The 14,932-nt window shown below is 48.4% G+C and overlaps 5 protein-coding genes across 5 annotated transcripts; 3 read left to right on the forward strand and 2 right to left on the reverse strand.

Annotated features, from left to right (window-relative positions):
* Positions 1 to 71: 71 nt before the first annotated feature.
* Positions 72 to 2,529, reverse strand: EJ05DRAFT_540468 (ClpX, ATPase regulatory subunit). The gene is made up of 2 exons (XM_033749607.1): positions 1,814 to 2,529; positions 72 to 1,763 (listed from the first exon to the last, which is right to left on the reverse strand). Exons 1-2 carry the CDS (start codon positions 2,223 to 2,225, stop codon positions 388 to 390), a joined length of 1,788 nt encoding a protein of 595 aa, XP_033597410.1. The 5' UTR covers positions 2,226 to 2,529; the 3' UTR covers positions 72 to 387.
* Positions 2,530 to 2,908: 379 nt separating this feature from the next.
* On the forward strand, positions 2,909 to 7,726 carry EJ05DRAFT_494115 (alpha-glucan branching enzyme; the record flags this gene model as incomplete). Its single annotated transcript, XM_033746169.1, has 14 exons — positions 2,909 to 2,981; positions 3,031 to 3,155; positions 3,211 to 3,310; positions 3,358 to 3,470; positions 3,528 to 4,222; positions 4,273 to 4,608; positions 4,657 to 5,211; positions 5,723 to 5,895; positions 5,980 to 6,065; positions 6,118 to 6,160; positions 6,216 to 6,532; positions 6,580 to 6,775; positions 6,825 to 6,866; positions 7,035 to 7,726. 14 exons carry the CDS (start codon positions 2,909 to 2,911, stop codon positions 7,724 to 7,726), a joined length of 3,546 nt encoding a protein of 1,181 aa, XP_033597411.1.
* A 2,127-nt stretch (positions 7,727 to 9,853) lies between these two features.
* EJ05DRAFT_532871 (MFS sugar transporter-like protein) lies at positions 9,854 to 12,192 on the forward strand (the record flags this gene model as incomplete). Its single annotated transcript, XM_033749098.1, has 11 exons — positions 9,854 to 10,105; positions 10,152 to 10,194; positions 10,245 to 10,493; positions 10,548 to 10,693; positions 10,745 to 11,058; positions 11,114 to 11,224; positions 11,274 to 11,367; positions 11,418 to 11,671; positions 11,756 to 11,775; positions 11,822 to 12,082; positions 12,158 to 12,192. The coding sequence occupies exons 1-11, from the start codon at positions 9,944 to 9,946 to the stop codon at positions 12,190 to 12,192; spliced, it is 1,689 nt and encodes a 562-aa protein (XP_033597412.1). The 5' UTR covers positions 9,854 to 9,943.
* On the reverse strand, positions 11,963 to 13,289 carry EJ05DRAFT_117924 (uncharacterized protein). Its single transcript, XM_033739041.1, has 2 exons — positions 12,958 to 13,289; positions 11,963 to 12,908 (listed from the first exon to the last, which is right to left on the reverse strand). Exons 1-2 carry the CDS (start codon positions 13,142 to 13,144, stop codon positions 12,238 to 12,240), a joined length of 858 nt encoding a protein of 285 aa, XP_033597413.1. The 5' UTR covers positions 13,145 to 13,289; the 3' UTR covers positions 11,963 to 12,237.
* A 1-nt stretch (position 13,290) lies between these two features.
* Positions 13,291 to 14,896, forward strand: EJ05DRAFT_117809 (glutaminyl cyclase). The gene is made up of 2 exons (XM_033739040.1): positions 13,291 to 14,055; positions 14,106 to 14,896. Exons 1-2 carry the CDS (start codon positions 13,436 to 13,438, stop codon positions 14,698 to 14,700), a joined length of 1,215 nt encoding a protein of 404 aa, XP_033597414.1. The 5' UTR covers positions 13,291 to 13,435; the 3' UTR covers positions 14,701 to 14,896.
* Positions 14,897 to 14,932: the final 36 nt, after the last annotated feature.

Raw genomic sequence — 14,932 nt, forward strand, 5'->3', positions numbered from 1 at the left:
ACTATGATTGGACGAGGTTTGGCGCTTTAAGATATCGAACAAATTGAAACACTGCAGAGGCTATAACACACAAAGATCAGTAGCGGAGGACCGGAGCACTGTTAGTGAGCACCTGCTGTAGACTACTTCGAACAAGTGCAAATGATATGCCGGGTGTGCTTTGGTCTATGCGCTGGAGAATATAATATGGTAATTAGAGTGCGACCGCAACACAACGTGTCTGTGAGCCTCCATCCTGAAGGCTTAGCAGGTCCTTGGCGCATTATCGAACGGAAATCTGGATTAGTATCAAGTCATTCATACGATTCCATTAGGTGGGTATATACAGTAGTGCCGCCAGTATTTCATGCAACACCAAGCACCTACAGCAGCAATCAAACACTTGCACTATGCAAATCCGGTCGCCGAGCTCTTTTGCCTGTAGTCCTCAAAGCTCTGTGCTTCAGGCTCGATGCCTCTTTGCGGAACCTCTTTGCCTAGCTGCCGCGCTTCCCATTCCTCTTCCTCGCGCTCTATCAAGGCATTGAATTGCGCCTGCCGTCCGCGAGGCATATAAATCGGCGCCTGCAATTTCTGCGCCACGCGTTCCGTGACCAAGACATGTTTGATCGGCGAGCCTGGTGTCTCGAACATGGTCTCGCCAAGTAGACGCTCGAGCACAGTGCGCAGACCTCGTGCGCCAGTGCCCATTTCAGCCGCGCTTTTGGCGACTTGCCGTAAGGCACCACTGGTGAAGCGCAGCTCAATGCTACTGAGCTGGAAAAGATGCTCGAATTGCTTTAAAAGACTGTTGCGTGGTTCGGTCAGGACGCGCACAAGTGCTTCTTCGTCGAGAGCAGAGAGAGCACAGGAGACTGGGATGCGACCAATCAGTTCGGGGATCATGCCATATTTTTGGAGGTCTGAAGGCTCGACAAGATCGAGTGTGTTGTAGATTGCCTGGGATGGCTTGAGACTCGCGGCCTGTAGATGGCTAAGTGGACATGGCTGGTTTGTGTCTTCGGTTATATAAAAGGGGAGGTGTTTACGGAAGAGTTCATCTTCGCCTCTGAGCATTGTCTCATGGGCTCCAGCAGTAGGACTTGACGATCGGACTCTTGCACCGAAGCCAATACTACCTTTAGATATACGATCAAGGATCATCTTGTGTAGCCCGACGAAGGCGCCGGTGAATATGAACAATATGTTGTCGGTTCGGACGTTGTAGATCTCGCCCTTGCCACCCGTTTGATTAGAACCCCCTCCACTCCCTCCTAATGGATTATTCAATGGAAATTTGGAATTTCCGGGACGACCCCCGGCACCTCGTTCTTGTTTCGCTTGGATTTGGACTGTTGTGCCTTCAATGATCTTAAGTAGAGCTTGCTGAACACCCTCGCCACTTACATCCTTCCCGTGTGAGACTCTTGCCGTTGCGATCTTATCTATTTCATCGAGACATATGATTCCACGCTCCGCAGCAGTGACGTCGTAATTTGCCGCCGCGAGCAGGCGCTGCACACACACTTCCGCATCTTCTCCTATGTAACCAGCCTGTGTGAAGGGTGTGCAATCGGACATGCTAAATGGCACTTGCAACACACGCGCCAGTGTCTTTGCCATCAGAGTCTTACCCACACCAGTGGGTCCCAATAACATTACATTTGACTTTTCGATGGACAAGGGGCTTTTGTCTTCGAGCGAGCTATCTTCCATTTGAGAAGGTTGTCGAGGCGGAGGAGGAGAGAAGAGGTTCACAGTGGCTTGCTGTCCAGGAAATTCGTCTGCATGTGTCAATATTGAAAATGCCGGGATTATGGCATATATTATATACCTTCAATCGGGTGCCTATACGCCATCTCTTGCCGTTGTTGTTGTGCAATACGCTCTTCATGTTCTTGGTCTAGTCTTTCCAATTCCTGAATACGTTGGTAGTGATTGTAGACCGAGACACTCAAGACCTTCTTTGCTCTTTCTTGGCCAACCACGAAGTCGTCCAGGTGCTTCTTCAAAATCTTTGGCGTAATACGTGGTGCACCGACCATACTCGCATCTCCTAATGGTCCGTTCGTTGGCAAGCCTGATTCATATGTGCTCGAAAATCCCTGTCCAGCAAAGTCTGATCTGTGATATTGCCCTGACGAGCGCCTGGTCGACGTATGTAAGGTGCGTCGTATTGAGGCTAGGGCAAGGTATGACAAGCGAGCCTGAGGCGAGACGGTAACAGTGACGAACGTGTGAGACATCCTGGCAGAATATGGTGAAGTTCTGGGAGCAGAGACGGAGGGCTATACAGCGCATAGGGGCTTCTGACTTTGCTACAGCTCAAGATGCCTTCGAATGTCCAGTCAGGTCGAAAGCGGGGTAAGATATTGGGGTGTCACGACAAGTGGTAGTGAATTACATGTCGCTAGGCAAGAGTGATACTGTTCGATCTGAGATCAGTGAGAAGTATTAGGAGAGACTTAGGGCATTATATGCGTATAAACGACAAGTCAAAGGAGTAGTCGAGCGTGAAGGAATACGTGTGTTGACAGAGCTCGGGATGTCTACTCCACTTGTACGGTTAGAAATTAGCTGCCCCAGGCAGACTTAGCTCTTAGCTTGACACTAAGGCCAACCCCCCGGAGCTCTGATAATTTTGGCGGCGATTTCTCCGCAAACCAGTGACGTTGAATTGCAAGGGGGTTGCAGGGTCCTGTTGGGATCCCATTGGAGCTCCGCCGCGCTCAATTATCTTGCTGAGTCCAACAATCAATGAACGGGCTGCACGTTAAATCTCCGCCAATAAGTCAATCTATAATTTTCTTTTCAGATTGTCTGCCTCTTCACAATTTCTTCCCCTTCTTATAATCTTGAGTTCTTCAGTTCAATCGTAACCCGCGACTTCCATATTACACCATTCGAATCCCACCCAAACCACCCCGCCATGGCCCTGAATGGTACTTCAGCAAATTCTATTCATGCTCACCCTGCAGGAGAAGCAGCTCCTGATGGCACAGGTAGGGACTTGAGTAGTTAATTCACTGCTGTCATGCTAATCTTTTCCAGGACTTGTAAGAGAAGATCCCTACCTTGAACCCTTCAAGGATGCCCTCAAGAGCAGGTTTAGCAAGGCTCAGGCATGGATTAAGACGATCCAAGACACAGAAGGTGGACTCGAAAACTTCTCCAGGGTACGGCTTTTTACTGTCGACGTCGAGGGGTCATTGAGGCTGACGAAGGCAACAGGGCTTCGAAAAGTTTGGGTTTCAAGTGCAGCCAAACGGCGATGTCATTTACAGAGAATGGGCACCTCATGCATTACGTGCATACTTGATTGGGGATTTCAGTAAGAGGTTGGATGTTGGAAATAATTGAAGACTGACTTTCTGTCAGACGAGTGGAATCGCGATGCCACCCCAATGACGAAAAACACATTCGGAACCTTTGAAGTTACGGTACCGGGAAACAATGGCCAGTGTACAATTCCTCACGACTCAAAGATCAAGGTATACAGCTTTAGCTCATATATGTGCTATGAATGAAATACTGACAGTATTGTGTAGATATCCCTCGTCGTACCCAACGATCACGCCAGACAAGAGCGTATACCAGCATGGATAACGCGCGTCACACAGGACCTGTCGGTGTCGCCTGTATATGATGCTCGGTTCTGGAATCCGCCTCCAGAGGAGAAGTATACGTTCAAGAATGCCCGACCTAAAAAGCCAGCTAGCGTTCGCATCTACGAGGCACATGTTGGCATCTCGTCGCCCGATCCCAAGGTCACCACGTACAAAGAGTTCACTCAAAACGTGCTTCCTCGTATCAAGAACCTTGGTTATAATGTCATCCAACTGATGGCAATCATGGAGCACGCATACTATGCTAGCTTCGGGTACCAGATCAACAGCTTCTTTGCAGCCAGTAGTCGCTATGGCAAGCCAGATGACCTCAAGGAGCTGGTGGATACGGCACATGGCATGGGTATCACTGTACTACTGGATGTGGTCCATAGCCATGCTTCGAAGAACGTGCTAGATGGACTGAACATGTTTGATGGGAGCGACTATCAATACTTCCATGAAGGTGCCAAAGGCAGACATGAGTTGTGGGATAGTAGACTGTTCAACTATGGTAAACACGAAGTCCTTCGATTCCTTCTCAGCAATCTACGGTTCTGGATGGACGAATACAATTTTGATGGATTTCGCTTTGACGGTGTCACGAGTATGCTATACACGCATCACGGAATTGGAACGTGAGTTTACTAAGCGGATCCCTTGCAAGACGCGATCTAACACGATCCAGGGGATTCTCTGGTGGCTACCATGAATACTTCGGGCCAGGTGTTGATGAGGAAGGTGTTGTATACCTCATGCTCGCAAACGAGATGCTCCATCAACTCTACCCAGACAGTATCACTATAGCAGAAGACGTATCTGGTATGCCAGGTCTTTGCATGGCCCTATCGCTTGGCGGACTTGGTTTTGATTACAGACTGGCCATGGCTATCCCAGATCTGTACATCAAATGGTTGAAAGAAAAAGATGACATCGACTGGGACATGGGCAATCTGTGCTTTACTTTGACTAACCGACGACATGGTGAGAAGACGATCGCATACGCTGAAAGCCACGATCAGGCGTAAGTCACATTGACCGAAAAATGATTCCACATCTAATGATATGCTAGACTCGTCGGCGACAAGTCGCTTCTCTTCTGGCTGTGTGACGCTCAGATGTATACAAACATGTCGGTCTTATCCGAGCTGACGCCAGTAATCAACAGAGGCTTGTCCCTTCACAAGATGATTCGCTTGATAACTCACGGACTGGGAGGTGAGGGCTACTTGAATTTCGAGGGCAACGAATTCGGCCACCCTGAATGGCTTGACTTCCCAAGAGAAGGTAACAACAACAGCTTCCACTATGCTCGGAGGCAGTTCAATCTCGTCGATGATCAGCTGCTTCGCTACAGATTCCTCAATGAGTTCGACAGTAAGATGCAGTGGATGGAAGAAAAGTACGGCTGGCTTCACTCACCGCAAGCATACATTAGCTTGAAGCACGAAGGCGACAAGGTCATCGTTTTTGAACGAGCAGGGCTTCTCTGGATTTTCAATTTCCATCCTAGCAACAGTTTCACGGACTACCGCGTCGGAGTTGAGCAGGAAGGCACTTATAGAGTTGTGATCAATACAGACGCCCCAGGCTTCGGCGGCCATGGCAACATTTCGGACGATACTAGGTTCTTTACGACGCCATTCGCGTGGAACAACCGCAAGAACTACTTGCAGGTGTACATTCCAACAAGAACTGCCATGGTCCTCGCGCTGGAGAACACGTTGTCATAAATCATGATTTAAGCTCAGAAGTTAGATATGACCTGATGCTTGTTTAGCACCATAGAACAAATGCACGAAATTTATGATTATTCTTATTGAGCATATGAGCTACAGTCTTATGTTCCTAATTACATTGTCCATTGAGAGCCTGATGCGAAAATAATCCGGAGCGAGCTCTAAAAAGCTAGCTGTTTTCTGGACCAATTAAATCGGACCCGTGCGTTGAACTGGGAGCCGAGCTTTTTCCCATCTCGCCTCAACCTCTTCACCTCCCTTCAAGCTCTTGACAACCACATCCGCTTCTCTCCACTCTCATCAATTCATCCTCCTACATCTCCAAAATGCTGAACAGGTATATACGAACCCATCTTGAGCGCATCCACCATGATCTGGAGCTGACCCAATGGTTCTTAGCGGCATTGCGAGGTCGCTGCGAGCTTCAGCTTTCAGACGGCCTGCGCGGGCATTCCAGCCTGCGTTCCAACCCATCAAGAAAAACTTCGCACCGGCATTGGCTGCTCGATATGCCAGCACTGACTCTGCCATCCATGGCAAGATCCATCAAGTCATTGGTGCCATTGTTGACGGTACGCAAAACTTTTACTAAGTTGCGGCCAGCAGCGCATAGTACCAATAGTCATCAATTGATCGCCGCTAATCATCTGTCACAGTAAAATTCGATACTGAGCAGCTTCCTCCCATTCTCAACGCCCTCCACACAGACAATGGTGGTCAGAGACTGGTCCTCGAAGTCGCTGTAAGCACCCGCCGGGTACCTGCCAAGACGCCTTACACTAATAGAAGAACAGCAACATTTGGGAGAGAATGTTGTCCGCTGCATTGCCATGGATGGTATGATACATGCGTCCATACACGGAAGAGAGAACACTGCTAACCATCGGAACAGGTACTGAGGGTCTCGTCCGTGGCTCACAAGCCTCAGACACGGGTGCTCCCATCAAGATCCCCGTTGGTCCCGGAACTCTTGGTCGTATCATGAATGTCACTGGTGACCCGATCGATGAGCGAGGACCCATCAAGGCTGTCAAGTACGCCCCAATTCACGCCGAGCCCCCAGAGTTCATCGAGCAATCTACTTCCGCTGAGGTGCTTGTCACCGGTATTAAGGTCGTCGATCTGTTGGCTCCTTATGCCCGTGGTGGGAAGATTGGTCTATTCGGTGGTGCGGGTGTCGGTAAGACTGTGTTCATTCAGGAGCTTATCGTAAGTCTGTATGGGTCTCACTATTGCGCGGTCTTAACATCAGACAGAACAACATCGCCAAGGCCCACGGTGGTTTCTCCGTCTTCACTGGTGTAGGTGAGCGTACTCGTGAGGGTAACGATTTGTACCACGAAATGCAGGAAACGTCCGTCATTCAGCTTGACGGCGAGTCCAAGGTCGCTTTGGTGTTCGGTCAGATGAACGAGCCCCCAGGTGCCCGCGCTCGTGTCGCTTTGACTGGCTGTAAGCTTTCCCAGACAACTTGATTCGGATAGAACTAACGACCGCCAAGTGACTGTAGCTGAGTACTTCCGTGACGAAGAAGGACAGGATGGTAAGCTTCCAGTCTCTCCAATAATACCAACCATCCAAGCCTCATCGTAGACCTGGACATGCTTTACTTTGAGCATTTGCAGTGCGCCTGCCAATCATGGCGCCCTCTACGTTCCTTGAATAACATGACCCTTGGCTGCATTGCGCGATTTTGCTGACGTCGAAATAGTGCTCCTCTTCATCGACAACATTTTCCGATTCACCCAGGCCGGTTCAGAGGTGTCTGCCCTACTAGGACGTATCCCATCTGCCGTCGGTTATCAGCCTACTCTCGCAATTGACATGGGTGGTATGCAAGAACGTATTACCACCACTCAAAAGGGCTCAATTACCTCCGTACAGGCTGTCTACGTGCCCGCTGACGATTTGACCGATCCCGCTCCCGCTACTACCTTTGCCCACTTGGACGCTACCACTGTGCTGTCGCGTGGTATCTCCGAGCTGGGTATCTATCCCGCTGTCGACCCTCTGGACTCCAAGTCCCGTATGTTGGACCCCCGTGTCATCGGACAGGACCACTACGATACCGCCACCCGCGTCCAACAGATGCTTCAAGAGTACAAGTCCCTCCAAGATATCATTGCCATTCTCGGTATGGACGAACTGTCAGAAGCTGACAAGCTTACTGTCGAGCGTGCCCGTAAGCTGCAAAGGTTCTTGAGCCAGCCTTTTGCTGTCGCCGAGGTTTTCACTGGTATTGAGGGTAAGCTTGTTGACCTCAAGGACACCATCAGCTCTTTCAAGGCCATCATGAATGGAGAGGGCGATGACCTACCAGAGGGTGCTTTCTACATGGTTGGTGACCTTGCGTCGGCACGCGCCAAGGGTGAGAAGATTCTTGCAGATCTGGAGAAGTCATAGACGAACTCGATACATCGAACTAGCCGGCACAACATAGGACGTAGGAGAGCTGCTCGAATGTAATCACATCACATGTACAGAGGACGAAAAAGTTTCCCCGATACCATGAGGGCAGTTTGGAAGCTGCGGTGGATTTGTCTGTGCCCGGTGTGTAACTTTAAATAAATGTCTCGTCTTTATCTGCATCATCAATACATCTCTTTGACCTGTTTAAAAAGAATTGTTCACTATCCTCCAAGTCTTACCGCTTCTCAAACTGCACTCACTCAGCAAGTCTCTGTATTTGCAATGACTGAATCAACTCATTGGGCAACCCCACGTCCCACTGCCAAGGTTCCACGACGAACTGGACGCTCTAAGAAATCCTTGGTCTGTAATATGACAAGAAAACATAGATAATGTCAATTCGGCACCACATAAATTCTCGTAAGACCGACTTATGACATAGAACAACTAGAGAGATCCTACATGAGCTCGAAGGCCTCAAAGAGGCGCTGTTGGCTCGTAGATCGCGATTCGTGCAAGAGGTAGGTAGGCCATGACGTCGAAGCCGTGAAGCCTGGCACTTACGTCGGTTCGAAAAGTCACACCACTTACTACTGCCTAAAGCACGGTCAAGTCCCCAGCGTCAAGGGGAGTGGGGGTGAGACCACTTATATAAGGAAGAGCAAACGCATATCTAGCACCACCAGCTATTATGGGTAGTCAGATCAAAGTATACATTCATCTATTGTTGTTGTCACGAAATAATGCAGATAGAAGCACATCAGAAGGGCTCTGTCTGTAGATTATAGAATTTTGTTGAGGATTCATCAGAGATCCACCAATTATTTAGTAGACTATATACTGCCGACTTGATATCAGATATTAACACCGCCACAATAGTCTGCGATCCACTACAGATTCGGCGATAACAATTTTCTCGGTGGTCATAAGCAGGGCAAAGAAGTCGTAGGCAAGTGGTGCTTTACACGGCTCGTTAGGCTAGGCCGGAAAGCTTATATTGGAGATAAGATTCTTGTCTTTGTATCTTGTTCTGTTCTGTTCTGTTCTGTAACATTAATTGTCTACATATGTCACTGTTGTCCAAAGCTATTCCTGGAACACAAACAGTCATTAGACGGTATAATAGACCGACGAGACGATTAAAACGTGTAACGTACCTGAACCATGGCGTGAATATGAGTAGGATAGTATAATTTAAAGCTATGAGTATTCGAGCGAATGAGGATTCCATACTTGCGTGAAGGTAGATAGACCTGTGAAAGAGACACGGACATGACGCAGGGACGATACCATCTGTTATTCCTTTGATACACATACATATTTATTGGGCTATAATTTCGTATCATGAATTGGACATCGAAGCATTAGTTGGCCCCTATCAGTCATATATACTAGAGAGCTGGGCTGAATACAGTAACATTGAATTTTGAGAACAGTATGTACTACCAGTTTTTCCGTATACGATAGGCTATGTTCATAATGGTCTCTTGGCTAAGAGTTTTTGGTTCAAAGTTCATACTAAACTACAGTACGGTGATCCATGGGTGTTGCTGAAGTTTTAGAGCCGTTCGTGAACATGTTTAGTAATGAGGATGCTAGGCTTTACCAAAAAGCCAAATTCATCGTTAACCCCATAAAGTTGTCTGACCTTCAGAGCACAAAAAGCACACTGACCATCTAAAAGCTTCGATTTTCACCATTTGGGTATACAGGATTAGGTAGAAAGCCCTGTGAGAGCCGTTATGTGATTTCTTATTGCCGTATAAAGCAAAGCAAGATCAGTCACTAAGAATCTGCAAATCTCGCAAGTCTTTACTAGCAGGTCCCGTCCCAGTCAAATACTCTATTCAGGAATAAAAGTTCCGCACATGTTCTCGACCAAGCACTGACCTCCAGTCAGCCAGCTCATCCTGAAGACTGCTATGTAAGAAAGCTTATCCAGCTTTGCAGGGTTGATGCATGGAACAAGGTGATCGGATGTTTAACCGGTCACTTTAGCCGGGCTACATGCGGAGCATGACAAGCCATTGCCTGTTGCGATCTGAGGATTAACCAGGATGTGGAAAGATGGGGTAATTCGTACATGTATAATAATGCTGATGCATCTCCGCATGTCTCGCTTGTCGCACAGTTTTCTTTGAAACTTTGTATGCACAGTCGCTCGCGTGCCATTCATCTATCGCCAACAACAACATTAGCAAACAGTGAGAGATGGCACCTACGGGAGATGGCTTTGAGATGGAGTCCGCGGCTTTGGCCCGACGGCAGGCGCTGATTGGGGCAGCTGGCCCTATGGCGCTTTTTAGAAATCTCAAGGTCTTCGGAATCGCTTGTTTTGCGTGCCTTGGTGGCTTGTTGTATGGATACAACCAGGTATGATAGAGCCATACTGTCGACTATCCAAAGCTAAAGTATGCAGGGCGTCTTTTCTGGTGTTCTGACGATGACGTCCTTCAAAGAGCGTAAGCAGTAGTCACAGATCGCATATTACTACTAGCCTGACCGTTCCCAGACATGGGCTCATACATCGAGGATCAGGAGACTTTGACCTGGAATTCTTCCAAGCAAGGATGGCTTGTGTCTATACTCGAGCTCGGTGCTTGGTTCGGAACAATGTATAGCGGCTTTCTAGCCGAGATCCTCTCTAGGAAGTACGCGATACTTGTAAATGTTGGCGTTTTTATAATTGGAGTGGTGATTCAGACCACAGCAGTCGCAGGTTCGGGTCACAGTTCAATATTGGGCGGTAGGTTCATTACAGGTAAGTGAGCCTTGGCTTTGCTCTACTTCAATCAGACTAATATCGCATTGATAGGTATGGGTGTTGGATCTTTATCGATGATCGTACCTATGTATAATGCGGAAATCGCGCCACCGGAGTTTCGAGGCGCTCTTGTCGGATTGCAGCAACTGTCCATTACTCTGGGTATCATGATTAGTTTTTGGATCGACTATGGCACTGTAAGTAGAGATGGCTTCGACAGGGGTGGAATGTGCTAATTGAGATCCCAGAACTATATTGGAGGCACAGGTAGAAGTCAGCACGACACCTCCTGGCTTCTTCCCCTGTGTCTGCAGCTTGTTCCCGCTGTCCTACTAGGAGTCGGCATGATTTTCATGCCCTTTTCGCCTAGGTGGCTCACTCATCACGATCGAGAAGGAGAAGCAGTCCGAGTATTGGCAAAATTACGAAACCTACCCCAGGATCATGAATTGATTGAGATCGAGTTCGCTGAGATCAAAGCGCAGTCACTCTTCGATAAGCGAACTCTGGCAGAGAAGTTTCCTCACTTAAAAGAATCAACTTGGGTCAATGTACTCAAACTGTACGCTCGACCCAGCGGATCGAATACTGATCGCACCCGACTAACAATGATCCAGGCAATTTGTAGCCATTGCTTCACTGTTCAAGTCCATGGCCATGTTCAAGCGGGTCATCGTCGCCACGCTTGTCATGTTTTTCCAGCAATGGAGTGGTATCAACGCAATCTTGTGAGCGATCCATTTGCGTGGTCTACAAAGTAAGGTTTAACCTCCACAGATACTACGCACCGACCATTTTTGGAGGGCTGGGACTGACGTCCAACTCGGTTTCATTACTTGCTACAGGAGTAGTTGGCATTGCCATGTTCATTGTAGGCCCCAAGACTGAGCTTGTAGACCCACAAACGACTGACAGGTGTAGGCGACGATTCCAGCTGTCATGTATGTCGACAAATTTGGACGTAAGCCTGTCCTGATTATCGGAGCCATTGGAATGGCGGTCTGTCATATCATTATAGCCGTCATCACCGCAAAGAACCAACATGATTGGCCGTCGCATCAGGCTGCCGGTTGGGCAGCTGTCGCTATGGTCTGGCTTTTCGTCGTCCATTTCGGATACTCTTGGGGGCCATGCGCTTGGATTGTAATAGCAGAGATCTGGCCTCTTTCGAACAGGTATGCCACACGTCATCCCTTCTCTTCACACCCCTTGTTCTCTGCTACTGTCTCTACTCATATCAAGCTCACTCACACTACAAGGCCATATGGCATTGCATTAGGTAAGTGTTGACGACCGAATGCTTTCGCGCGACTGATCATCCTCAGGTGCATCCTCCAATTGGATGAATAATTTCATCGTCGGCCAGGTGACCCCTGATATGCTTTCGAGCCTCACATATGGAACATACATATTCTTTGGACTCCTCACTTTTCTCGGCGCGGGCTTCGTCTGGTGGTATGTACCAGAGACAAAAGGCCTCACTTTAGAAGAGATGGACATCCTTTTTGGAAGCGAAGGTATCGCCGCAGCAGACAAGGAAAGAATGAAGGAGATCGAACAGGAGGTTGGGTTGAACAATCTCCTTGGTAGAATCAACGGCGACAGATCCGTCTCTGGTGACAAGGAGACTGAGATTGAGAAGTCTGACGACGAGAAAGTAGGTTCAAACGTGCAGCAGGAAATCGCTTCGCAGTAGGTGTTATTACGTGTATCATGATCGGGGAGCATGAACAGACCATAATCATACGCTATTCAGAAGCCTGTCCTTTTGATTGCCATGCGGATCTGTAGATCTTCCAGCTGAATTACGAGAGCTCCTTTGAATGTAGCTCCTGACAGCCGCCCATGCCCCAGGTGCGGGTACCATCTCAGTCAGCCCGGCTTCAAGCTCATTGAACTTCGGGTCAACGTAGAACCGCGACTTTCCACGTTCCCACGTCATCTCCCAAAACTTTCTTGTCTCTTTAGCCCCGTGTAATTCCATGTTCGTCATATCTATCCAGCTCTTGGGTTTTATGAAACGTAGATCCTTGAGATTTACGACATTAGTCTTTTGCCATGGGAATATTCTTAAACACTGAACAATAGCGCGATTATCCCGGGGCAAGTTTTGTAAGTGTTTGAAAAGGGCCTCTTTCGACATTCTAGCCGCTGGAGGAAGCAACATAGATATGCTCACGACGAATGGCGCGGATACATATGAATAGATGACTAAGGGACCTAGGCCAATGCAGTAGATTGTGGCTAATTGTAAGTAACTGCGTTCGCCTTTCGCGCTTTGGACCGCCCATACATATGGGAGTACGACAAGACAGGCGCCTAACAAGAAAAATATGTATGTTGTCTTTTGTATGACCACAGAGTAGAGTCGACGATGAGGAGCTGCGTATATGCGGAGGATTTGAGGAAAAGCTAATATGTCAGAGGAGGTTCTTATCAAGAAAGAGGGGGCTGTGGGTACCGTAGTTCACAGGTTTCTTAATATGTTGAGCCTTTTGAATTGCCTGAAATGGCTTTCCTGGTATTTTGACTGGTGTTTTGGCAGGTATTCTGACCGGGCTACTCTTGTGTTGCGTCGCAGGACGAGGCGCGCTTCGTAGTACGCGTAAAGAGACATGAAAGGCGCGTGATTGTATTAGTGAATTCATCTGAAGACATTGAGTACGAATAACTAGTTTTACTGCTAGGGTCCTCAATTGGCTGCCAAATTGGGTATATGCATGGGAGAGGAAAAGTTGCAAGCACTCAAGTTCTCCAACACTCAATCGATACGTTATGACACGTGACCGCCCTCTCGGCTCGTCTTATCCATGTGGCTCCTGAAGAGTACTCCGTGTTAACGAATTTATCTTTCCTATTGACCAAAGCCCGCAGTCTTCACCTTGTGACTTTCACTTTAAAATCCGGAGATGCCTTTGCTTTACTCATGAGAAGTAGGAATGCGCATCATGTTGCAGCGCAGCCTCCTGTGCCTTACCCATCTTCTCGGGACTATCTTCGCGTACACACCACTGTCAGACGACTCCCTCAAGAGCCTCCCCGGACCCGGCGATGACTTCGACATCAAAACGGGTACCATCCTTTCGCCTATTCTGAAAGTTCGCGTGCCAGGGACCGAGGGGATTACGGCTGTGCAACATCATTTTATAAATTTTTTCCAGAACACGCTCCCCGAATGGCATCTAGAGCTACACAACTCGACTGCGACAACACCGCTCAGCAAGGGCGAAGCAGTTCCATTTGTGAACATAATAGCTACACGAGATCCACCATGGGCAAGACCTGGAGACGTCGGCCGGCTGGCCCTCGTCGCACACTATGATTCGAAGATAACACCGGAAGGGTTCATTGGGGCCACTGATAGCGCTGCGCCGGTTGCAATGATCATGCACGCTGTGCGGAGCGTTGATCAAGCCCTTACTAAGAGGTGGAAGGATATGCAAGAGAATGGAGATTGGCAAGACTCATTGGAACCCGAAAAGGGAGTCCAGGTCTTGCTGCTTGATGGAGAGGAAGCTTTCGTAAGCTGGTCAGCTACGGATTCGCTCTACGGAGCAAGGTACGCTGCGGCTATTCGAACGAGAAACTGATTGCGCTGACTGCATGCAGGGCTCTCGCTGAGAGCTGGGATGGAAGAATGCATACTGCTGCGTCCACCTACCACAATTTCTTGGATTCGATCGAATTGTTTCTTTTGCTCGATCTTCTTGGCTCGAAAGAACCACAAATTCCATCCTACTTCAAGACGACACATTGGGCATATAAAGCCATGGCAGCGCTGGAGATGCGTCTGCGAGACATGGGCGAGTTCAAGTCTTCACCTAACCACCATTCGAAGCGCAAGCCTGGTGACGCTAAGAGAAAGGAAAAGAAGTTTCTACATGAGGCTGATAAGGATGACAGCCGCTTTATGGGCGGCTTTGTTCAAGACGACCATGTTCCATTCATGGCTCGAGGGGTCGAGATCTTACACATCATTCCCACACCTTTCCCTCGTGTGTGGCATGAAATGACGGATGACGGGGAGCATCTTGATATGGACACAGTGGAAGATTGGGCTAAGCTGGTCACGGCGTTCGTCAGCGAGTGGATGGACCTCGAAGGCTATTTTGAGCACAAACGGGACACAGAAGAGATAGCGCAGTTAGCAAGGAAAGGGGAGAACATAGAAGTGGACGAACACATACGAAGAACTGAACTGTGAGTCCTGTTCGCTATCCTGGCTGCTGCTACTGCGACTGCTACTACTGAAATTGAAATACCTATTTGTGCTAATGATACCCAAGGAGCGCGCCATAGACATTCATGAATGGTGTAACGTCGATCTATACATCCTAAATATCTGTCCATTGTCACAAGCATGCTCTGAGCTTAAATTCTAACTTAATTAAGAAAATCGCGCGAGTCACTTGCAGAAACGTGGGGTTCTAAGGCTG

This window comes from Pseudovirgaria hyperparasitica (genome assembly GCF_010093815.1).
Source record: "Pseudovirgaria hyperparasitica strain CBS 121739 unplaced genomic scaffold EJ05scaffold_14, whole genome shotgun sequence".
In the NCBI taxonomy this organism is placed as follows: domain Eukaryota; kingdom Fungi; phylum Ascomycota; class Dothideomycetes; order Acrospermales; family Acrospermaceae; genus Pseudovirgaria; species Pseudovirgaria hyperparasitica.

Bases quoted from the DNA above. Each gene is read 5' to 3' on its own strand.
- EJ05DRAFT_540468 (XM_033749607.1), bottom strand. From the start codon at position 2,225: ATGTCTCACACGTTCGTCACTGTTACCGTCTCGCCTCAGGCTCGCTTG. The intron at 1,764-1,813 runs GTATATAATATA...TGACACATGCAG, and splicing joins GTATAGGCACCCGATTGAAG to ACGAATTTCCTGGACAGCAA.
- EJ05DRAFT_117924 (XM_033739041.1), bottom strand. From the start codon at position 13,144: ATGAATTCACTAATACAATCACGCGCCTTTCATGTCTCTTTACGCGTA. The intron at 12,909-12,957 runs GTACCCACAGCC...CTGACATATTAG, and splicing joins TAAGAAACCTGTGAACTACG to CTTTTCCTCAAATCCTCCGC.
- EJ05DRAFT_117809 (XM_033739040.1), top strand. From the start codon at position 13,436: ATGCGCATCATGTTGCAGCGCAGCCTCCTGTGCCTTACCCATCTTCTC. The intron at 14,056-14,105 runs GTACGCTGCGGC...GACTGCATGCAG, and splicing joins GATTCGCTCTACGGAGCAAG to GGCTCTCGCTGAGAGCTGGG.